Source organism: Stegodyphus dumicola, chromosome 4 (assembly GCF_044657685.1).
Source record: "Stegodyphus dumicola isolate Sdum_Otavi_A_Nest chromosome 4, ASM4465768v1".
Taxonomy (NCBI): Eukaryota; Metazoa; Arthropoda; class Arachnida; order Araneae; family Eresidae; genus Stegodyphus; species Stegodyphus dumicola.
In genome coordinates, this window is record NC_140771.1 from 110,187,135 (window position 1) to 110,212,520 (window position 25,386).

Below are 25,386 nucleotides of genomic sequence, written 5' to 3' on the forward strand. Positions count from 1 at the left end.
CATATGCCTCAGGAAAAACTGGTAAACATTATATTTTTTATCTTCTTTAAGTCATAAATCTTGGTTTATTATTTCATTTATTGTTGCTTCAGATGTATCTAAAGACTTCATAATTGATTTCTGCATCAGCAGATTTTCACTTGTTGCTGATTTAACTGTAGGAACATTAAAAACAGTACATACCTTTTTGAAGTATACATTTGGAGCCTTCTTCCATATAGAAGTAATGATTGATGGTTTTCCTCTTTCTGATTATGCATTGAAGAAGTTTTAACACAAATCATTTCAAATATATGGGAGTTATGGAATAGGTTCCCTTCAGGAAATGCATACCATTTAATCTGCAGGGTTTTTTATTGTTATTGTTATTATTATTATTATTTATCAAAATCTTTCTAAAACTGTGTAAACACCCTCTGTATTTTTTTTTTTTTTTTTTTTTGTATCAAAGTTGTAGCATCATCTTTTGCTTACTCCACTTTATATCACATTTTCTATGTTCATATTTAAATTTAGTTTCTGCGGATGTATGCAATTCTGCATTTTAGAGGTATGTTATGCATGACATCTTAAAGATCTTCTTCCATAATTAAGACACAATAACACGCCGAATAAATACTAATTCAGAAGGCAAACAACAAAAATCAGCGTTAATTTACAAAATTTTCACAGGACTAGTTTCGATGGTTTTACCGAACCATCATCTTCAGCTGCAAAACCGCAAATGAACAAGATAGGAAATAATGTTTAGATAAGGTAAGAAAGCCTGGACAAGAATAAGCAAGTGGCGCCATCTGTTGGCGAAACCAGAACTAAAACATAATTTCTCTAAAAGCCGAAGGCAAATTTGGATTGGAATTAGGATCGTTAACTAGAACAGAAAGATTTTTATGAATGTGAAATGCCTCTAGAAAATCCAGTTCTCCAATGGAAGATGTTTTTTGAATAATTTTGGCAGCAGAAAAATTGAAAGTGTGATTTTCGGACCAACAATGTTGAGCAACAGAAGACTTCTGTGTTTCCTTTTTTCTAACATATGCCTCATGTTCTTTGACGCGAAATTTTAAGGCTCTCTTAGTTTGGCCAATGTAAATTAAACCGCACTGGCAAGGAATCCTATAAATACCCCAGGAATTCATATCCGGAATGGGGTCCTTGAGTATAGAAGTTGGAATTTTATTGATGGGAGAGTAAACAACCCGAAAGTTAAATTTCTGCAAAATATGTGCAACTTTATAGCTAATTGATGGAAAGAAGGGAATGACAACAGAATTTTTATAATCTCCTAAAATAAGAGTGTGGCTTTTAGTGTGTTGAGATGAGAATAGCTATAAAGTTGCACATATTTTGCAGAAATTTAACTTTCGGGTTGTTTACTCTCCCATCAATAAAATTCCAACTTCTATACTCAAGGACCCCATTCCGGATATGAATTCCTGGGGTATTTATAGGATTCCTTGCCAGTGCGGTTTAATTTACATTGGCCAAACTAAGAGAGCCTTAAAATTTCGCGTCAAAGAACATGAGGCATATGTTAGAAAAAAGGAAACACAGAAGTCTTCTGTTGCTCAACATTGTTGGTCCGAAAATCACACTTTCAATTTTTCTGCTGCCAAAATTATTCAAAAAACATCTTCCATTGGAGAACTGGATTTTCTAGAGGCATTTCACATTCATAAAAATCTTTCTGTTCTAGTTAACGATCCTAATTCCAATCCAAATTTGCCTTCGGCTTTTAGAGAAATTATGTTTTAGTTCTGGTTTCGCCAACAGATGGCGCCACTTGCTTATTCTTGTCCAGGCTTTCTTACCTTATCTAAACATTATTTCCTATCTTGTTCATTTGCGGTTTTGCAGCTGAAGATGATGGTTCGGTAAAACCATCGAAACTAGTCCTGTGAAAATTTTGTAAATTAACGCTGATTTTTGTTGTTTGCCTTCTGAATTAGTATCTTCTTCCATGTTCTTAGCTGAATATTATTCATATAGCATGAGTTTGTATAGTTTGTTCCTTTAGTTTTCTCCAGAAATGTACTTTTCAGTTTGATAAAGAATTAATTATTCATAACTGTGTTTAAGAAACTCCTGAATAATAATTTATAATCTATTAAACTATCTTCAGTGCTGTGTAAATGTTTTAAAGCTGTTTCTATGCGGGCTCAAACTTTTAGAAATTAAGAATTAATCTAGAGTTTGTAAATTTTCTTTGTGACTCAGAATGTGAAGCTTATTTTCTGAACTTTCTTCCTCATCTGGAATATCTGCATAATATATCGTATTTAAAATGACTGTACTGTGTTAAAATTTCTTCATTCTTTTTCTCTACACAACGGAAAATGTTTTTAGTTTTTAAATATTGTTCAAATTCCATATGTTCACTTTCAAAATTGATATCAGCATTTTGCTTTTTACTTTTTTGTTTTATTTTGGAAAATGAACAATAAATAAAATACTGGTGACAAGGAGATGAATTTACGTTGACTTGAAGTGAACATCCATTTCGCAATGTGAGGTTAGACCAATTTCTATCCATATCAAAATACAAGTATGTGAAACCAAATTTATTTTTCAGAAAAGTAAAATTATTTGGAATGCTTACTTATCTGAGTGTAGAAATAGTGAGGTTTTTCATTGTATTGTGTTTGCATAACTGAACAGTGTATATTTTGAATTTTAGTTGCTTTAGATTTTTCTAATATTCAATAATGATTTATCAGTTTTATGAAAGTGGCACACTTTCATAAAACTGATAAATCAGATTTATCATCTTTTTGACTAAATTTTTTAATTCAAATTAACTCATAATTCTTTATTATATAGTACACATATCTTGAAATTAAGTTTTTATTATTTTTTATATTAGTATTTTCTGAAATTAAAATTTGCATCTTACAGTCTTTATTACATAAAAAAAAGTTTGGAACAAACAATTTATTACAAACAATCAGAAAAGTATATTTTAATAGTTATCATTATGTTTATTGAAAGTATACCTTTTATCTAAATAAATGAAAAGTGAACTTGAAAAAATTTTCAATTGCACTGGAAATATAGTTAAATGATGTATCAGTTGTACTATGACCAGTGTATCAACTGCATGATGCATAACTATTATAACTTAATCATGCATTTTGTAATATTTATTATGGCTAGAAGAGTTCTCTGTAGTTTATAAATTATATTTGAAAACAATATACAGGGTGATTCCAAAATATCTGGCACAAATCTAAAAACCAATATATAAAGGGTGATTCCAGAATATCTCGCACAAATCTAAAAGCTGATAGAGGGGACTGTAACAAAAAGATTTTGTTATCAGTCTGCAGTGTTCTCAAGAAAGAAAAAGTGTGTTGAGAATGACTTTCATGAAAAGAAAAAAGTACTTTTAAAAACATGGCTATGCTTTCCATCCAAGTTGTAAACAGGAAGTCCATTTACTGGATTGGATATTAACTTATTGCCTTAAAAATATTTTTTCATCTGATGTTGTAAACATGAAATCCATTTACTGAATTAGATATTAACTTTTCTTAAAAATACCTTTCGTATATTACATATTTAATGAAATTGAAATTGCAAATACCAAAAGAAAAATAATAAAACTGTAATTTTCACTCACAGCTGAGAGATTCTAAAAGCTTTGTTACCAAAGAATCCTCAATCATAAAATTAAAACATGGAAAAAGGATTAAATGTAAATTTTGACACTTTTGAATATGCTTTTCATATTTTCTTGTATTAGTGTATCAAAAGGCAATAATTCTGGATTACAGTTGTTATGAATTTTGTACATGGACAGATGAATTTAGGGCAAAATTATTGTATTTTTCTGTATAATGTAACATGAAAAGCTGAGAGAAATGAAACTCTTTCGGAAAGGTCTATGTAACATTGAGTAAATGACTATCTCACTAATTTGGCAAGATATCACCAATCTGGCATTTTGTTGCCAAATTTGGCTAGAAATCGCCAAACTTGGTGACCATTTGATGACATTTTAGTCATATTCCTGTATCATCATAATAGGTATTATAACTAAATAACTGTAATTGATTTCATATGCAACTGTAACTCTATCCAGCCATAATACACTTTCCAATAATTTCAAGAAGCAGAAAGTGCTAGAAATACCTTGGGGGCCAGATGAAAACTATGCAAGACCAGAGAGAGCATCAGTTTCTCAGTTGTTATCAGTTACTTCAGTGGGAGTTCGGAGTACTGAGATATCTCTGGGCTATCTTCAATCTCGAAATGCGCTTTGCATTATATTATGTTTAATGTTCTTAGTAGTTTGAAGTGCAAATACTGATTGTACTCTGTGATATTGTGAAGAACTGTAGGACTCTTTTTGTGGAAAGTTCCAGAATTGTGAAGTGTTTCTTTGGATAAAATAGATTTTATCAAGCTACCATCAACTCTGTGTGCATTCAATTCATGTTCAGTGTTCTATCATGAACCCATATGCACACAACCATTTTAGGTGCCAGAAGTGGGAGTGGGTGGGCCCATCAGCTCCATTAAAGAAGTGATGAATGTGGGCCAAGAATCTGTTAAAGAAGACATCAAAGCTGACCAGGATTCTATTAAAGAAGAGATAAGGTCAAGCTGTTGAAGATAAGGTCAAGAAGAAAAGAGAAATTACCTACATAATAGAAAAAAAATCCGAGGCTATGGAAGGCAGAATATACACGATTAAAAACAGAGTTGGAGAAACTGATTGAAGAGTTTCAGCTGTCCCCAAAGAATTCATACCTACAGCAGGAAGCAATTCTGATAGTTTAAATTTCTACCCATGCCTTCTCGTTCCTCTCTAAAGTCCTCCTGGCAAGTGTAAAAGACACAATTTTCTATAGTGGCAGATGCAGATGATGGATGGGATTCTCAAGCTAAAGCCAGCCATCTCTTTGCTTCTCTGAGAGTCAGTGGATGAAGTGACAGCATAGAAGAGAATTTAACCAGACAAGTCAGTGCCTTGAGATGGAATAATAGTGACAAGAAACCAACCCTGCAGTGCAGAACTTGTGATGCTGAAGACTATATACGAAGGAACTGCAGAAAACTTCAGAGTAGGGAAAATAAGACAACTCCCCAGCAAGAATGCAAGAAACAAATCTGGAAACCATCTCATGGAGCAGAGGTTGCCATATAATGACAAGCCCCATTTTAAAGCACTTCAGATTTCTACAGTGAGGGGTGCCAGTAATGAACTCTATATCACGGGACATATGAATGCAATTCCTTTCAGTATGACCATCAATACTTGAGCCAGTGTTATCATCATTCGAAAAGATTTAGCTCAACAGATGGAAGGCAAACTCATCTGGGTGCCGCCCTACATTACACTTCAAACTGTGCCGGGGATAAAATTAACATGGATGGAAAATTAAGAGTTAAGATCTAAATGCCATCTACCATCACATGGCATATGTAGCAGATATTAAAGACCCTTGCATAATCTGATTAGACTTGCTATGGAAATGTAATTTTTCCTTGACTTTAAAAATAATGAGCTTCATTTTGCCTCTGAGGACATAACCCTAGTTGATGATGGAGTTAAACCTGTCCACCAAATCATAACTCAAGATGATATCACTGTACCAGCAAGAACAGAATTTTTATTTCCTGGATCTATATCCGAAAACAGAAATTTCTGGTATGGTGTAATGGAACATCCCAAGAACTTTAACACCCCGCGAGGCAGTACATCATGCTAGTAGCCTCAGCACAGGATGACTTATTGAGGACAGTTATCCCAATGAAAGTTGTCAACATCAGTGATAAAAAGAAAGTCATTAGGAAAGGTGAAGTGATTGCAGAATGTACTCTAGTAACTAGCATTAAATCAATTAGTTACCCTTTGGAGAATCCAACAGGTGAGTTATTCCAGAATGCACAACTAAGTGATGAAGAGAGAAATTATGTCGGTATCATTCCAGAATCCCAAGATGTTTTCTCCTGCTCTCTTCTGACATATATTGAACCAGTTTGACATAGCATAAAATTGATGCAGGAGAGTATCCACCTATCAAGTAACATCCAAGACATCTACTGATTGCTAAACATGAAGAGGTAGGAAAATTTCTGAAAGTCATGCAGGAAACCGATGTTATCTTACTGGCAGCAAATCCATGGGCCTCTTCCATCTACCTGGTTGGAAAGAAAAACGGTTCAACTAGATTTTGCGTTGGCTGTTGCTGGTTCAACGAGCTTACAATGAAAGACGGATATTCTCTTCTTGGAATTTGTGACATCCTGGAAACTTTTTCTCAACACCGCTCAAATCTTTCATTGACTACTGAAGATGTCCTGTGCAGTCAACATGAATTGCACTGTTCAAACCAGACTGAAGTTCCAAACAATCTATTTAAAATATATCTTTTTATATATATATATATATATATCCATTTGTATCAGTAAAAATATCTTCTCTTGTAATCATATCTTTGCAAAAAAAAATTTTTTTTTTTTTGCTTATAGCCCCTTTTTGGGGGGGGGCTTGAACTAAATCTCACTCGAAGAATAGTTTGACATCTCATTTACTTTGTTGTGTCGTCTTTCAGAAACTGATAAATGCTAATATCTTTGTTCCAAAGCAAGGACAATTTGACACATCATCACGTCAAACACTGATAACATAGTACATTGATAAAATCAACACCTAACAAGAATGTATGACTACTGCATAGTCAGCTGCAAAAATAAATGACAATGATGATTGACAAAAAGAAAGACTCACCCCCAAACTGTATGATATGTGCCATAGCAACACCTTCTTAAACACAAGCCTCCCTACTGAAGGCTCATAGTTTATGATGTCACAAACTGTTGGCTATCTCGATGGGGTGCGAAAGATAGCCACTTCGGTCAAAACCAAGGCCATCCAGATGGCATGAGCAAGTTAGGGAAATTTCATCCTTGGTCGTGAGAGGACTCGTTAATGAACCAAAGCGTTGTTTTAGTAGGTTGAATGTCTGCTTAATTTAATCTTTATATTTTTTTTTTTGGGGGGGGGTTCATTATGCCTTTAAAGTGTTGTGGGCCATTATGCTGAGGATATTATAATGATGGCCTTAAAGTGTCAGTATATAGATTTTCTAAACAATAAGATGTGTTAAGTAGATGGCTAAAATCGACACTGCGAGAAAATTTTACCATTTTGAAGTATTCTAAGGTATGTTATGCCTAACTTGAAATTTAAATTTATTAAGGTATTTGCTTCTGTATTTATTTAAAAGAATGGATACATCAATATTAAGGAATTTCATTTTGATATTATATCATTGTATATAATATTGTGCAAAGTAATTACGTATCATTTAGTATAATTATGTATCGAATTGTATGCTATATATTCACTAAATTTTTTAAATCTCCAATTTTTTGCTTTTTGATTAATTTTATAACTTGGAACTTTTAACTTTATACGTATATAGCAGAAAATGAAATTATTTAATTTATTTTTTACTATGGGTTTTTGTAAAGAGACTGTGAAGGTAATAAATATGCTTATGGGTTTTTTTTTAATTGTAATGTAAAGTGCATAGTTTTGCTTAAAATAAGAAATAAATGAAATTCCTAATGCATAAAAATTGAAATATTATTAAACCTTATGTCACTAAGAATCCTCCTCCCCCCCCCCCAAGTGGGAAATAAAGACACATATGCTTGATATTACATGTTTTGTTAAAAAATAAATTGCATTACAAGAAGTCTTACTTTTATTACTTTATAAAATTTATTTAATTAAGACTATTTTTACATTTGCTGGATTTAGGTCTGTCAATTACATTTCCATAAGAAAGATTTTCACCATTTACTGAGAAATACAGTGAAAAAAATGAGGAAGAAAATAGAAGTTCTATTAAAACAAGTATGATTGAAAGAAAATGTTGTTCCCTCAATTTTCAGTGCTTGCCCTAAATATTTGTCTTCAACAAAATTATTTCGTAAAGAGCCACTGAAGAGAGAAGGGAAAATAGGCAACTATTTTTATGTAATGTTAATTTATATGAAAAATCTACAATTTAAATGTAATAAAAAATGAGCACATTTTTATAATGTTATTAAAATACTTAGTAAAATGACAGCAGAAGGGAAAAAATTAATGTGAATTTCATTAAGGGAGGGGGGAAGGATGGAGTGTTAATGCAAGGGACGTCCAGTGTCCTATTATGTCATAGCACTTCTCCTGATTTAATTAGGCTCTACCACATACACTCTGGTAACGAGGATTGGAAACCTTGGCTAACACTTCGCTATTTGCTAAAAATAAGAAAGAACTTAGTTTCTTTAATGGAAACTTTTGTGCTTATAAATCTGCCCTGCTGAAATTTAAAAGCTTCTAATTTCCTTAAAACTATTTTTATGCTCTTAAGTGACTTGAATGTTATTAATATGGAGGGAGATTTTAACTTTTCATTATTATTACTTAATTAAAAGCCAACCATTGCTTTAAAGCATTATTTTAACTGTAAACATACAATATAAGAGCATAAAAAATTAATAATATATAATGTATTATGTGCATATGAATATGTTTCCAATATTATATCTGCGAATGAATTGAAAATATATATCTTCATCTCTCTCTTTCTCTCTGTATATATATATATATATGTAAAATATAAACATTTGGTGGCTTTGATCTATGCAAACACACAACCTCTAAGTAACTTTCCGTAATTTAGGATCTTCCCCCTTAACCAGTACCTTCCAGAATTCTCTAGTCTGTTACATAAACACTTGTATAAATAACGAGCTTGCACCATTTGCGAGGCAGAAGAAGCTTCCTCTGTGCTTGCGCTACGCACCTCGCTGCTTCTTATGTCATCTTTCCTTTATTAGAAAAAGTTATGACACAGAAAGTCAAAATCCATCGTACTTACTTTAAATTACTATTGAATATATAATTTGGAGAAGTTAATCTAAATTCTGCCATTCGAATGGAATAAAAATATATATTTGAAAGCTAAATCATATGTCGTCATTTTGATTCAGCCTTACCACTAAGCCATCACAATGCCAAGCTTCATCATGACTCTGGAAATCTTCACATATATAAAGTAAAAAGAAAAATAATATGTATCTACATCATTAGGAGAAACCATCCTTATAGTAAAGCTTTAAAAACACATATACTTTTAAGGCAGGTAGTGGGTGACCAACGGCGATTGTCAGCTGCCAGTTTGTGACGTCACAATCTGGTGTTGGGGCTTCTGTTTAAGAAGGTATTGGCCATGGCCTTCTTCTTAGGAAGGTCATGGTAGAGAGTGCTGTTGAAATTGGTAGGTTAAAGTCATTCACTAGTATGAATCATCATTCTCAGGTAGATTTTGAGCAGTATGCATTGCTATATGAAAGTAAACGTTGCTGACATTCTTATTATAGTAAACATCAGCAACGCTTTTTGGCTATGTGTCAAAATCAACCGAAATATATCTAATAAGAAGATATTTCATGTTAGTCTTGGTTTCCTTTTAGAACAGTCTTTCTTGGTGAATGATGAGTTTTACAAAAAAAAAATTATTACAATATGGTTTAAACATTAAAATTAAAATTGTAATTATCATTAAACACAAAACTAACTGAAAGACTTTCCTAACTTTCTCTTCAATATCAATGGCTCTTGGGAATCTGAACTTGTTACATCAATTTTAATCAAGTTTGGCTTACACTTAGTCATATTAAGGTGAATTCCAGCATATGAAATTTCAGTAGTTAAGCTGCTCCTGTTTTTACTTAAAATAAATTTCATGTGTTTGCTTGCATTTATAAGTTGAACCCAATGCAGACAAAATGGCAAAGTCAAGTTTTTATAATTGTAGATTATGGATCAATATTGCCAAACATCAATTTCTTCTTGAAATCGTTATAGTTTTAATTTTGTAAAACTAAAATTGCTTGTCCATTACCGCAACTTTGTAATCAGACAGAAATGTTATTGTTGTTATTTGTTTTCAGTTTTTTTTTATGTATTCTTCATGTGTTCATTTCATAGTTATGTTTTATAATTTATTTTTATATATGATACTGTATTTTTGGAAATCAAATGGGTTACTTGAAATTAAGAAAATGGGTCATGCACTGACCCATGGATCACAGGTGCCGAGGCCTGATCTATGGGGCTATAAACGAAAACAAAGCAGCTACCCAAAGCGTGTACAGAGAATGATTCCTGAGTAAATGGCTCCCAAACATTCAAGAATGTTTCCGAGAGCTGTGCAAGAGTGAATATTGTATTACTATTGATGCATCGACATCAAGCATCGATTCGAGCATCGACAGTAAAGAGATTAATCTTTAAAATGTTTTCTTTCTTTAGAATTTACTTCTCTTTCTCAGTTATATATAACTGTACCTTCTTTATGTGCTAGCACTTGTGTTATTTCCATACACAAAATTCCATAACAAAAGATCCTTTTTTTTTTTCAGTCCTAAGTACCTGTCTTTAAATTTTTTCCAGTTATTTTGAATCCCCCTGTATATCCTTTTTTAGCTGCACATTAGGCCTATTTTTTCCTTATTTTAGGTATATTTAATATGGAGCATATTTCTTAGTTTTTTAAAGCAATGCAATTCAGTTATATCATACATAAAGCTCTCTTATATCATCTTAATTTTTATTTTCTCCATTCCTTTTTTGCTTTTTTATTCAAGATCCCTTAAGTGCCTTTTTATATCATTCTAATAACTATCATTTTTCACCTTTGGAAAATATTGTTTTCCTTGCAGAGATAAATAGGATAAAAATATTGCTGTGAAGTATTAATTGTTCAGAAATTTGTCTTCAGGAATAAACTGCTTCATATGATGAAACTTGCATTGTTTATTTGATTAACAATTTTCCCCCTTCTTTTAGAATTGTTGTGCGAATTGATAACTGGGATAAAGAGTCACAGTATCCTAATGGGCATCTTGTGCAGACTTTAGGAGAAATTGGTGAACTTGAAACAGAAATTCAGTGTCTTTTAATTGAACATGACATATTTGTTGGAGAATTTGCACAAAACCTGGTATGATTGGAAATGGATTTTGGTATTATTTTGTGCTTGAATTTACTTTTTGAAATGTATTTCTAACTTGTTCTTTGTAATAAGCTCATTTATGACTGCTTATATTTAGATTAGATGTGTATTTATCTGGGTTTAAGATAAACTATATCGTTTTACTACCATTTTTTAACTTGTTATTTGATTAGAAACAAAATTCCTTGATTATTTAGTATATTTTACACTGCAATGAAAATTCAAAAGCATTAAAAATAATTATAGGAAATAAGGATTATAGCTAAAAAATTGAAGTGTAGATTTAGAAAGTGTGTGATTAGTGTGAGAAATTTGCTTTGATCTTATTGTGAATAAAATATTTTAAAATTGAGAGACAATTATTTGTTTTTAATAGAAAAGTTGGCTTAATTTCAACCAAATGCGACTTCTATAATTGTGAAAAGGCTTTGACATTTTTTTAAATTGTAATGTTTTTATGAATTACTGATGTATACATTTCATTTTTGTCGTTTATGATATAATAGTTAATTATGTAAATCAATAAGAAACAATTAGTGCAGGGGTTCTCAAACTTTTTCAATACGCGGCACACTTGAAGTTGTGTTATTTTTCTATGGTGCCAAGGCTGCAGTATTTCTACTACAGCATTAATCAAGCACAGAAATGAAAGCGACATTTTAGTGAAAAAGTTTTATTTTAATTGATAAAAAAATATATGAATTAAATACAAATAAAAGAAATCTTCAGTGGCAGATTAGTAAGTCAATGTGACAGGTTAAGCTTGTTAATCCCCACGCAATTTTTCAAATTGCGGAAAAAGGCTTGATACAGCTGTTCTCATTTCTTGCTCCACAATGATTTATGAAAGGTGTTTGGTCCTTAATATAGCGTCAGATTGAAATCCAGCTTCGCGTAGATAGGATATCGCAAAGAAAATGAGCGCAATGAGCGATTTTGATGCAAGTGTTTCCCTGTAGTCCACACAGCATGTGGTGTTTTGCTGCAAATACGTGTCTGCAGTCCTTCTTAGTGACTGAACACTAATCGAGCGCCATCAGTATATGCATCAACACACTATTTCCAACTAACTCATTTTCCATTATAAACTTGGCAAGCATTTCGAAGAAGTCTAGCCTTTGAGCTTCCGATAATATTCTTACAGAACAAAAGATCTTCAACAGCAATATTACCAAGCAGGAAGTGTACATAATATATAAGATTTGCATCTTTGATACTGTCAGTACCTCATCTAACTCCAAACCGAATTCGTTTCATTTCATTTTCTCTATCCACTAAACACTGAGATCCTGAGCTATGCATTAAATCATTCTACTAATTGTGTTGTTGGATAGAGGTACCTTTCCCACATCATATTAATCATCTCAAGATCAGCTGGTATAATAAGCTCTTCTCATATTGTGTGGTTTTTTGAAGTTCTCTCTCCTCAGACTATAGCTGAGCGTTATTTGGAACTAGCATTTGTTTAGTGAATGGGCTACTTTGCTTTTGTAAATTTTGCAACTTCTTACTAAAAAAACGTGAGATTTATCGACCGAGTTAGGATGAAAGGTCTCAAGAAGTAACTTTAGCTTACTTAGGAGCATAATTTTGAGTGCAAAGATTTTTTAAGCAGATATCACGTGTGTCATCCTTGTTTACTTCTACTGAAGTAAAAAAATCTATGTAACTCTCCTTGTAGTTACAAATTTTTGCTTCTTTACTCCTCCACGAATTGTCGATGCTTTATCATTCAAATTATCATTATGCTTGTTTAATAGAATTCTGTTTTTTTTTTTTTTTTTTTTTTTTTTCCTCAAAATATTAGTAAGGACTTTTTGATTTATTGCAATATTTCATCGAGATCACGACTCTTTTTCCTCAGATGTGTAAGACTGTACGACTTTTCCACACGTTTGAGTTCGATACTGATTGTCACGAGTGGAAAAAAGAATATGTCAGAATATGTCAATACATGCCAATGCTGAAAAGACAAATATAGCAGTCTTGTGAAAGGAAGTAATATGTGCGAAAATAATTGAATAAAAATCTTATGCAAAACATGGAATAATTTTCTAATTGAAAAAGCTAAGTGATAGAATAAAATGACATTTTGAGAAATTAAATGAGCAAGAATTATTTTAGATTTAAGGAGAAATAAAAATGTTAAAAATATAATTTAAATGGCATTAGATGACCAACTGAAACATAAGTATTGAGAAAAACTTAAGGAATTATTATTTCAAGAAAAGGAATAAAAAAATAAGGAAATGTATTAATGAATTTAGAATTAATGAAACATATTAATAAACACAGAATTAATGAAAAATATGGTCTAGTGTTTAACGAAAATCTTGTCTCTCCATGATGCAAGGCCAGGGGCGCCCCTGTCCTTACTTTGCAGTGCCCCACACTTTGGAAACCCCTGAATTAGTGTTTTAACAAGTTTAAAATTATAATAATTTTTTAATTAAGGTAAATGAACAACAAAAAAGTGCGAAAATAATTGAATAAAAATCTTATGCAAAACATGGAATAATTTTCTAATTGAAAAAGCTAAGTGATAGAATAAAATGACATTTTGAGAAATTAAATGAGCAAGAATTATTTTAGATTTAAGGAGAAATAAAAATGTTAAAAATATAATTTAAATGGCATTAGATGACCAACTGAAACATAAGTATTGAGAAAAACTTAAGGAATTATTATTTCAAGAAAAGGAATAAAAAAATAAGGAAATGTATTAATGAACTTAGAGTTAATGAAACATATTAATAAACGTAGAATTAATGAAAAATATGGTCTAGTGTTTAACGAAAATCTTGTCTCTCCATGATGCAAGGCCAGGGGCGCCCCTGTCCTTACTTTGCAGTGCCCCACACTTTGGAAACCCCTGAATTAGTGTCTTAACAAGTTTAAAATTATAATAATTTTTTAATTAAGGTAAATGAACAACAAAAAAGTTTTGCCATAATCAGTATAACAGGGAATCTAAAAACTAGTGTCATGAATTAATTTGTGAAACTGGTTATATGTTTGTCTCATTAATTATGCTAAAATCTCGCAGTTAATTTACTTATCTTCATTTTAGGTTTTGATGTGTATATTGCAGGTATTATTTAAATAATCATATGAATAATTTTCTCTTCTTACATGTTTTATTGAAAGAAAAATGTAAATATTTGAAATCATATAGTATTATGTTGAAAAATTGTTCCCGAAAACCTATTTTTTTTTTTTAATTCTAATTTGAAAAGTTTTTAACTTTCAACTTCAAGTTTTGATATAAAAGGTACTGTCTTGAAACATTATGAATCTTTATAATTTTTTTCTAAATAAATGGGCCTCATCATTGACCAGGCGGCTAAAAGACTGTACTGATAATTTGATCTGAGCATACAAGCTTGCTGCATGGGATTTTGTGGTTATATTGCCAGCTGCATTAGAAATTTTAAAAATGATACTGATTAGAGTAATAATAAAAAAAAAGTCTGTACAATAACCTCCATACCTCCAATTTAATTCAAATATATACTGATGGGAAAAAAATTCTCAACATAGAAAAACGTTAACGTAGAGTAATGAAATTTCAGCAGTGCATTTGTCTATGTAACATATTTAATTGATTACATTTTCAAAACCACAGGTTAATGCATGTGAGAGAGCCATTTCAAATTGTGAAATGCTGGTACACTAATAACCATATGACCATCAGAATTTTGAATACAAGCATGCAAAAGTGTGCATGCATTGTGTCATACAGATGCCAGATATTAGTTTGTGGAATGGAGTTTCATGTATTTTGCACTTTGGTTGGTCAATACAGGGACTGTTAATGCTGGCTATGAATGACGCTGGAGATTTTTTTCCAATGATGTCCCATACGTGCTCAACTGGAAAAAGATCTGGTGATCTTTTCCCAGTCAGCAGTGAAGGCTATATGTTGTCACTGTGTGGAGTATGTTGGGTTACAACTAGGGATTGCAACTTTGGACTAAAAGTTCAGTGCCGGTATTCGGTATTTTTTATATCTTAATACCGGAATACTGATTTTAATATGAGTAGTAGGAATTTTAGAAAAAGAAACAAAACACAGGTGTTTCTTTGCTTTATTTGCTAGTTTTATTAGAGAGAGTAAATATCACAAAAATTCATTTGTAACTTATAAATTATAACAGTATATAAAGAATCACAAAAAAGTGAAGAAACAAGGAACATCTTATGTATTTAAATCACAAAAAAAGTGTAAATATCATTATTCAGTCTGTGGTACTATTACGAATTTTTTAAATGTGATCTTAAAAAACATTAATCAATTGTACTGTCATTAAGGTTGGAATGTAATTTTCCACAAAAATTACCCAGCTGTCAAAAACACTCTTTCAGCATCTACACTAGTTGGTGGTACCGTTAGCAATGTGTGATATATACTTTTTCCAATTATTTACCTCTAAATCCCTCATCTTCAAAGAAGTCGATTTCTCATCAGATGGTTTTGGGTATAACTGATTTCTGTATTGTATTTTGGGTTGTTGAGATTTTTTTAGTTATGGCTAATTCTAATTTTTGTTCAAGAGACAATTCCTTTTCACTGTGGATGTGGACATTAGTGTCATCATCATCTTCAATAACTGTACCAAATTCTTCTAAATCTGGATAGGTTTGTGGGTAAAAGATTTTAAGAAAATTTACTATAAGCTTGATCAAATTTGATTTGGTTAGTCTCTTTTTGTTTTTTCCCTTTCATTTTAAAAATTATTCTGATTATGTAAGTACCATAAGACATTTTCTATTTTGGTATGCCTTTCTTCTGTGCGATTTTTCAATGTAGTATACAATTCTTCAGATAGTGATATGTGCTGTTCTTTTAGTGGCTGCAACATGAAATTTATTGTTGCATTAGCTGTTTATAAATTAGAATATCTCTAATGCTTCCACAGCCAGTTTTATTGGAAGTAGAGCTGATGCAGTTCTGGATATTAACACTAGAACGGTGGTAGGGGTCATTTTGACCCCTGAACACTTTTGACCGTTGATTACTTTTGTTTTATTAGAAGAAATTGTTTGGAATTTTTTGGCTTTTCCTAAAGAGATAACAAATATTTGTAAAAATATTTTCAGCATTCTAGGTTTGTTAGTTTCTGAAATATTTGCATGTATTGCTAGAATGGCGGACGGGGTCATTTTGACCCCATAACTTTTATCTCTCTTTCTGCTCGAGGCATTGTTAAATAACCCGTGAAAACATTCACTGATAAAGATTTTTCGATTGCATTCATACTATCTCCCAGAGGGATAAAAACCTGGGTGGTCAGACTGCTTTGTAATGTCTACATAAGTTGTTGTTCCTTTATTTGCAATTATCTATTCATTTGAGGAAAATACTGCAAGAAAGGTAGATGCAGCGTTTTTCATGCTTACATTTCTTTTCAGAAATAGTTTATTTTACAGATGTATTTTGCCATTTGTTAGTTCACTTACTTACTGCACGTGATAACAGTTAAGACAGATGTTTTCTTGGTAATCTCAAATCAGTATATCAGTACATATGAATTCTGCCATCAAGTTCATTATCACTTTTCCTTTACGCTGTGAGAATCATATGCTAAAATATATTCCCTATCATTGTCTGATATTTTACTACTTTTTTCAACTTTTACAAAAATGTCTAATAAGCGGAAAAGAGGTCTTGCGGATGCAGAAATTAAAAAATTGTTGCAGGAGCTATCTGAAAATGAGTCTGACGGAGGTGAAATTGATAATTTTTCTGTAGAAACTGAAGATGAATTCCAGACGAAAACTATTAGTGAATCCGAGAACAGTGAAGTAAACGAAGAACTCAGCAGAAATAAATGGGTAAAAACGGATCAGGTTATTTGCAAAACTGTTTCTACAGCTCCTGATAGCACTATATAAAATGAAATAAATTTCAAAAATTCAGTCTGTAGCCATGTTTCTGCTTATAATGTTCTAAGAGAAACAGCAGGACCAACATCTTTTGCAAAGAGTCGTGTTTCTGAGGGACAAACTGTCTAGTGCTTTCATGCTTTTTATTGATGATGATATCTTGCTGCATGTAAAGAAATGTACAGAATCCAAAGCTCATTGGCAGCTTGGAAATAAAGACTGGAAGTTATCTCTAACTGAGTTAGATGCTTTTGTCACTATATTGTATGTTCGAGGAGTAACAGGAGCAAAGGGCTTAGATTTATATTTCTTGTGGTCTGAAGCATGGGGAATACAATTTGCAAAGGAACTATATCAAGAGATAGATTGAAAGAAATAAAACGATTTTTAAGGTTCGATGAAAAGACAACAAAATCCACTTGATTACAGACTGTTAAATTTGCTCTTGCATCAGACATGTGGAACAAATTTATTGAAAACTGCAAAATGTGCTACCGGCCAGAACAAAATAGTATAACTGTTGATGAGCAATTATTCCCATCCAAAGCTAGGTATAGATTTACACAATGTATGCTGACAAATTTGGAATAAAATTTTGGTTATCTGTCGACGTTGATACTAAATACCTCTTGAATGGATTTTCTTATCTAGGAAAAGATGAAACAGCAAATTCTCAATTATGTTTGTGTGAAAATGTTGTCATAAAATTGTTAGTTTTGGTACATTTATCTTTACCATGTTGGCAACACTAAGTTTTCTTCTCTGCGTGCAAACCATCTGCAAATGAATTGAAATTATATGGAAGTAGAGTGCATGTAAGAAAAACAGAAGAAAGGAGAAAGTCTAAGTGGGATAAAAAGGCTGAATTTGGAATTTTACTTGGATATACAGAAGTTGGCTATAGAGTTTTGATGAATAACAAAGTAATAGTTTCCAGGCATGTTGACATCATTGAAGAAGACATGATGTGTGTAGGTTGGGATGATGAAAATGAGAATGATGATACAAATAAGAAGAATGAACCTCAAGAAGTGTCATATGAATCGAGTAATGATAACTCCAAGGACAGTGTGATAAATGAAGATGAAACAAAAAGTGGAATTAGACCAAGAAGGCAAATCAAACCACCAGTTCGATTTCATGAAGAATTCGGGTACTACTGTGTTAATGCAAATTTTTGTGACGCTACAGTTCCAGGTAACTTTGAAGAGGCGACAACATGCAGTTGCAGTGAGGCTGGACATTGGAAAGAGGCAATGGACAGTGAAATGAACAGTCTTGTTAAAAACAACACTTGGACACTAGTGACTAAACCAGAGGATAAAGCAATTCTAGATGTGAAGTGGGTATTCAAAAGAAATCCAGGTAATGTTTTTAAAGCTAGATTAGTGGTTCGAGGTTTTCAGTAAAAAGATAGTATTGAGGATATTTACTCCCTGTCATTGAGATGCAAACTTTAAAATTGTTACTTTCATATTCTTCTCAATATAATTTAAATATTCATCAAATGGATGTTGAGACTGCTTTTTTAAATGGTTATGTTGTGTCTGAGGTTTATGTTAAACAACCACAAGGCTACAATGATAATTCGAATAGAGTGTATGAATTAAAGAAAGCACTATATGGGTTGAAAGAAAGCCCTCGTGCTTGGTATGAGTGTTTTAACAAGTATATTGAGTGTATAGGATTTTGTAGAAATAAATATGATTATTGTCTTTATGTAAAATCTGAAAATGATGTATTTGTATGTATTCTTTTATTTGTTGATGATTTGTTGATATGTTGCAGATACTCAGGTAATTAATGATATTAAGGAACAACTACATAATAAATTTAAAATGAAGGATTTAAATAAAATAAAAAGCTACATTGGAATTGATGTTGAATATGATAATGAGAATAGTAATATCTTAACATTGAGTCAGGAAAATTATATTGAATCTTTAGCTAAACTGTATGGTATTGAAAATTCAAAGCTTTATGATACACCAATGGAGATTAATCTTAAACTAAGCCAATCTAATTTAAATCAAAATGTCAAATATAGAAATCTAATAGGAGCACTCTTGTATATTAGTCATGGTACTAGACCAGACATAGCTTTCAGCGTAAATTATTTAAGTAGATTTCAAAATTGTTATGATGAGACACATTTCAAATATGCCTTGAGAGTTTTAAAATATTTATACTTAACAAAACATCTAATATTAATCTATAATAAAAATCTTAAAACTGATATTATGAATTGTTATGTTTATGCTGATTGGGTAGGTGATATTGTTGACAGAAAGTCAACTACTGGGTTTGTTAGGCTGCTATCACACGTCGGTTTGTTTCGGAAGAACAACTGTTTGGAACAATTTTTCTGCTTTGTCACAACAGCCAATCAACACAGATTGCTTTGGGGTTAACGCAGGGTAAACTGGTTCCCCATTACAAACAAGCTGATAGCATTCGAAGCTGATAGCTGATTGGTTGAAAACAAACAACCTGCAATTTTTTTGGAAAGGAAGGAAAAAGTCGTGCATCTTTCTTTCAGTAGTAAACCAGGCAGAAAAATTGTCCGAAATAGTCGTTCGTGTGAAACAAACGCCGTGTGATATGGGCCTTATTGAATTATTTGGTAATCCAATTTACTGGAAATCCAAAAAGCAAAACTGTGTTGCTGAATATATTGCTCTATCTGAGGCTGTGACAGAAGTTAATTTCTTAAAAAAATGTTGTGAATGATGTTTTTGCTGATGTAACTCACCCCATTAAAATTTATGAAGATAATTCAGGAGCTATGGCCATTGCTAATTATGGGAATTTCACTAAAAATTCAAAAAACATAGAAGCTCAATATCATTATGTACACGAAAATGTTCAAAATGGAGTAATTTAAATTGTAAAGGTTGATTCAGAATCAAATATTGCAGATATCTTTACCAAGTCTTCAGGAAAGGTTAAATTTATGAAATTCAGAGAAGGTTTGAAATTGAAATAAATTTTGTATACTGTTTATTTAAGTGATGTTTGTTTAAATATTTTTGCTTGAGATGATATAGATTTGGCAATGTCCTTAAAAAAACTAAATTGTGTTTAACTTTGATTTTAACATTTAAGTTAATGAAAAAAACCTCTCCCCCCCCCTTTTTTTTTAAATAACTTGTGTTAAGTGTTGAATGTTATTGTTTATGTCTATACTTAATTGTAAATGGTAAAGATGAAAAGGTTGCTTATATCTATGTTTATTTGTAATTAATAAATATAAATGTAAGGAGGCATGTTAGTTTTGGTACATTTATCTTTACCATGTTGGCAACAGTAAGTTTTCTTCTCTGCATGCGAGCTATGGATGTCGTTGTAATGTTGTGCACGTGTTGTTAAATTTCAATAAAAAAATGTGAAAAGATATGCTTCTTATTTTTGACTTGCTTCTTGATATGATATCAGTTTATTTAACAAAAATTAACAGAGCCACATTTAAACAAAGGGAGGATTATTACCACAGATAACTATTTTACTAGCATTAAACTAGCAGAAATGCTAAAATCAAAAAATACAACTATGGTCAGCACAATGAAAAAGAACAGAAGTGAAATTCCCATATCTTTGAAAAATATGCATAGTAATCTTTATTCATCGACAATAGTGGAACATAATAATAGCACACTTACCATTTATCAAGGCGAAAGAAACAAAAACGTTTTTCTACTGAGCTCATTACATTCTACTGTAAAAATTGAAGACAGTCTCAAGAAGTTGCCCGATTCAATAGCATTTTACAACGCAACAAAGTATGGTGTGGATATTCATGATCAGATGTGCCAAAAATATTCAGTTAAATCAGCTTCTAGATGATGGGCCTATACATATCTTTTTCAATATTTTGGATCATGCGGCTTTTAATGTCTGGATAATTTATAAAAGTGTAAGAGGAAACACCATTAACAGGAGAGATTTTCTACTGAAATTAGGAGAGGAGTTAAGAGTGGTACATATGGCTTCAAAATTCCCAAAGATCCTTCCTGAGTATTCAGAAAAAACACACGAAAAGAAAATGAATATAAAGAGAAAAAAGTGCCAAGTACAGAGATGCAATGGAAACAAATCTCAAGAATATTGTGCATCTTGTTCCAAAGTTGTGTGCGGAAACTGCACTGAAAAAATTGATAAAAATTATTTTTGTATCATCTGCATTAATTCTTAATACATACGTGTAATCTCTAATATTTTAAACATTAAATAGAATTGAAATGAAATGCTTTACATAGTCTATTCAGCTACACATATAATGATATAACTTAAACATCAGAAAACATTTCTCATTTTTGGATTTAGAAAGTGAATCATCCTTCGAGTAAGTGCATAAAAAATATAATATAAATTGTGCTTTATTTTAGTTAGCATTAGTTTTAATTTGTGAAACAATTTGTTTGAAATCAATTGCTATATTAAATCAATGAGTTATTTGAGTAATTGTAGTATGATCCAGTTGATCGCCATGTACTTGATACATTTATCGTATTTTAAAAAGTCAATAAATTATCATGTGATATTAAATGTAAATTATGAAATATATATAAAGTACATATTTATGCCAATGTATGGCATTTAAAATTGTTTTACCGTTGTTATTTCTGTACTTTAATCGAAAGGTCAAAATGACCCCTTACCGCCATTCCAGTAAGTAAGATTTTCCCGCCGTTCTAGTTTTAAGTCAAATTTACTATCGGAAAAATTAATTTGCAGGTTCAAGTTAATTATTGCTTTTTGGATTGGATTTTTCAGTTTCAAAAACCGTTCCATCATTAGGAGTAAACTCTTCGAATGTGTTTTAGAATCTAATATTAGCATATGTTCTGTTTTGTTTTCAGTTAGTAAGTATTTTTGTATTAACCACTTGTGCTACGACTAAACTTCATGGTTGCGGTGCCTTGCGCTACAATATAACAAGTGGTAAAGTGTCTCATTTATGCCGCTCCTCGCCTGTGAGTGCAATCCAGTGCTGTAACTTGAGAAATAAACAATCTCGTTGTTAGGCGACATGTGCACCACGTTATTTTCATTTTTGCGCGCGGTTTGAGACAAAAGCATCTCGACGTGCGTGGCACATCTTTTTAGCGCAAGTGGTTAAGGCATTTTTTGTAGGGAAACTTTTAAATATCTTAACAATTTTTCGAACTTTGTCAATTACAGGAAGCAATTCTTAGTATGTTAAAAGGAAGCAATTCTTAGAATTAGTTAATATTTCATCCTTATTAACAATATCTTCTTCAACCATTACATTGTCAGTATCACTCTCACTGTCTTCAATGTTGGAATCAAAAGTTTCTAAATCCACAGTATTTGGGTTCTTCTATTCTTTATATAGTATATATATTTGGTATAATACATCTATTACTTCTATTTGAATTCCATGAGCATAGCACAATTACTGGTTTGCACCAATCAACTTTCCAACTTTTTTCATAACCGTTGCTTCAACAGTCGTTATGGATACAATATCTTCTTTCAGGGATAATCTGTGTTACCCTAATTTAGATTTAAGCACTTCCATACATTTTTCGACTGGCATACTTCCCAAGACATATGTAAGTCCTATATTCCAATTTTTTTTCTGAATGAATATTTATATTTAAATAGTTCCTATTTCTTACATTTGTCCATTCATCAAATGTAAGACTAAATTTTTCACCATTTACTTTTAGTTGTATTAACTCGTTTTTCAAAGAATTGCTAGCACCATTACTTGTAGTTTATAGCAGTTCTTCTTGTACAGGGTTTGTACGATCCTTAAAAGTCCTTAGCTTTTTATTTTTTGGAATCGATTTTTGGTCCTTAAAAGTCCTTACTTTCGGCCAAAATCGACAGATCGAATTTAATTTTAATTATCTGAAATTTCTCTCTTTTTTTTACCGCTGCCATTTTGTGTGTGAATTAGCATTTTGAAGAAATATTTTTGGCGATTCACTGACAAATATGGTTATCTTTTGAATGGGTTCATGGGTTATAATTTGTTCCTATTTCTAATATAAATGGTGGGATACTTGAGTTTCTGAGCAAGAATGAAACTTAAGCATTTCAAAATTATTTCATTTTTTCTAATCTCTTGATTTTCACTAGACACAGGTATGGAAAATATCCAAAATGCTTCTAATCTTATCATATGGACAGGCATTATAAAAAGGATTTTTTATTAATAAAGAACTTGGAAACTGATGATTTAAAAGATTCACCTAATATGTCTTAATATATCATACACATTTTCTGAGCATTTTACCACCTGATGCAGTCTCTGTGAATCCTAAATTCTGCTGTCTGGTGCCTTTCTAAATTCTGCTACCAATGTTTGTTCTAAATTCTAAAAGTTTTGCATTTATAAATTTAGTTGCTTGGTGTGTAATTAAATTCTAAAAATTATACCACACCAGCTCTGTAACCGGGCCTCACCATATATATTTCATATTACTAAAATAAAATTAGCAGCTTATTGTAAATTATTATTTAGCAACTTATTAGCAGCTTATAAGTGTAAAATATTTAATGCTACTTGATAAATTCCATAAAGTTTATTTTATTCTCAAGCTTATTAATAATTATGTTAATTAAGTTATGTTTAATAACAATGCATCCTACGTATGGATCTATTTTATTTTTAGAATGGTATTATAAAAATGAAGTTCAGGTATATATAATATTTTTAATTGAATTTATTCAGTTCCCATTTGCTCATAGGTCTTTAATTTTTTTCATTAATGGTCCTTAAAAGTACTTAATTTCCATGTGTAGAAATGTGTACGAACCCTGTTGTAGTGTTAATTGATGTTGGTAGATTTTTAAAACCTCTGGCGGATAGTGATTTTCTTAATTCAGTAGAAGTGCAAAACACTCGAAATGACAAACCATCTAATGCTCTCATTTTACTTATAATTTCATCCAAATTATCTTTCCCCCCCAAAAAAAATAATCTAAAATCCTTGATGACTTGGGCTTAGAAACCGTGCTTAAATTTGCATCTTCATCGCAATTAGATTCTTTTCTCTTTTACAAATTTGTATCATGTTTCGTTTTAAAATGTGTATGGAGTCCGCTTCTTCCTCCAATGGAGCTAACTTCCTCCATTCACTTTAATAACTCTTGAGTATTTTTTTCATTGTGCCATCATATTCTTTTCATCATATAAATAAAGAAAACAAACTGAAGTGTTATCAACAGATTTTTTTTATGTTCTTTAAAGTTATTCTTTTCATATTATGGGTTTATTAATTATGAGTGTATAATAAATCTGAAAAAGATTTTGAACCCTAAAGTATGATATGCAAATATAATGTGAATAACAAATTCTCCAATTTAAAAAATATTGAAATTTTTTTAAATACGCACTTTCTTCACAACTACAACCTTGTTTTCACAGATACAAATATCAGACTACTAATTCTGTGCATGTGCTGTATCGCTGTGAGCTGAAATAGGACAGAACAGTTTTAGCCAGCCTCCTTGGATTATTCACCTATTGTATCACTTCTGTAGACTGTATGATGCAACTTTATATTCACAATCTAATTAATTTTGCCCGTTAGGGAGACATAAAAACAAAAACGTTTACTATTTTGCTATGTTGGCAACCCCTGAACATATAGTGGAGAAAATTTTAAAAATTTCTAGTAAATACTGAAAAAACGGTATTTAAACCTGTTAATACCAGTATTACAAAATTGTATAAATGGCTCAAAAGACCGGTATTCAGTATTCCAGTATACAGGTATTGCAATTACTAATTACAACAGCAATATGAGAGTGAGCCTTATCTTGTTGGAACACACCTTCTTGTACGTTGTTCATGAATGGCAGCAGAGTAGGTTGAATCACTAGACTGACATACAAGTTTGCAGGCAGAATGCATGGGGTAACCATGAGAGTGCTCCTTATAATATCATACAAAATTGCTGCCCAGACCATAACTCCAGGTGTAAGTTTAGTTTAAAGTTACTGATTTGTAACAATTTGTTGTCTGACTGTAGTACCAACTGCAGCTCGAATTTCTGGTACAGACGCAGTATGATGGGCCACAGAATATTCCAAACACTGCAGCCTTCCCTCTCAGTAGTGCCATGTGGCAACCTAAAACCCTCTCTTCTTGAGCCAGTTCCTTCCTTTGACCACTGCTGCCAGCAATCATGCACAGTGGATACTTTCCTGCCAAGTCTTATTGCAGTATTGGGGAAAGAATATCCATTTTCTCGTAGCCCTATTACACAACTTCATCCAAACTGAGCTATTCTTAATGGTTTCTTCATGTTCTTAAAGGCTTTCTTGACTAACATCATTTTGCTACATCAAATCTCAGTGATAAATAATGCTCACAAACTTTACAGTACATATTTAAAGCAAACCTGATTTGCATGTTCATAGTGGCGCTACCAGTGCCACATTTATGCGCCACTGGTAGCGCCACTAGCACAAACGAATAGACATCATCTTTCAGATGTAT

At 31.7% G+C, this 25,386-nt stretch overlaps 1 protein-coding gene across 2 annotated transcripts in view; it reads left to right on the top strand.

Annotated features, from left to right (window-relative positions):
* Positions 1-25,386, top strand: part of LOC118188817 (DIS3-like exonuclease 1) — a 218,659-nt gene that overhangs the window by 128,341 nt on the left and 64,932 nt on the right. For both annotated transcript variants that reach the window (XM_085815332.1, XM_085815331.1), the window contains exon 10: positions 10,859-11,012. In XM_085815332.1, coding sequence (XP_085671458.1) covers positions 10,859-11,012 — 154 coding nt within the window. The remainder of the gene's footprint in view (positions 1-10,858; positions 11,013-25,386) is intronic.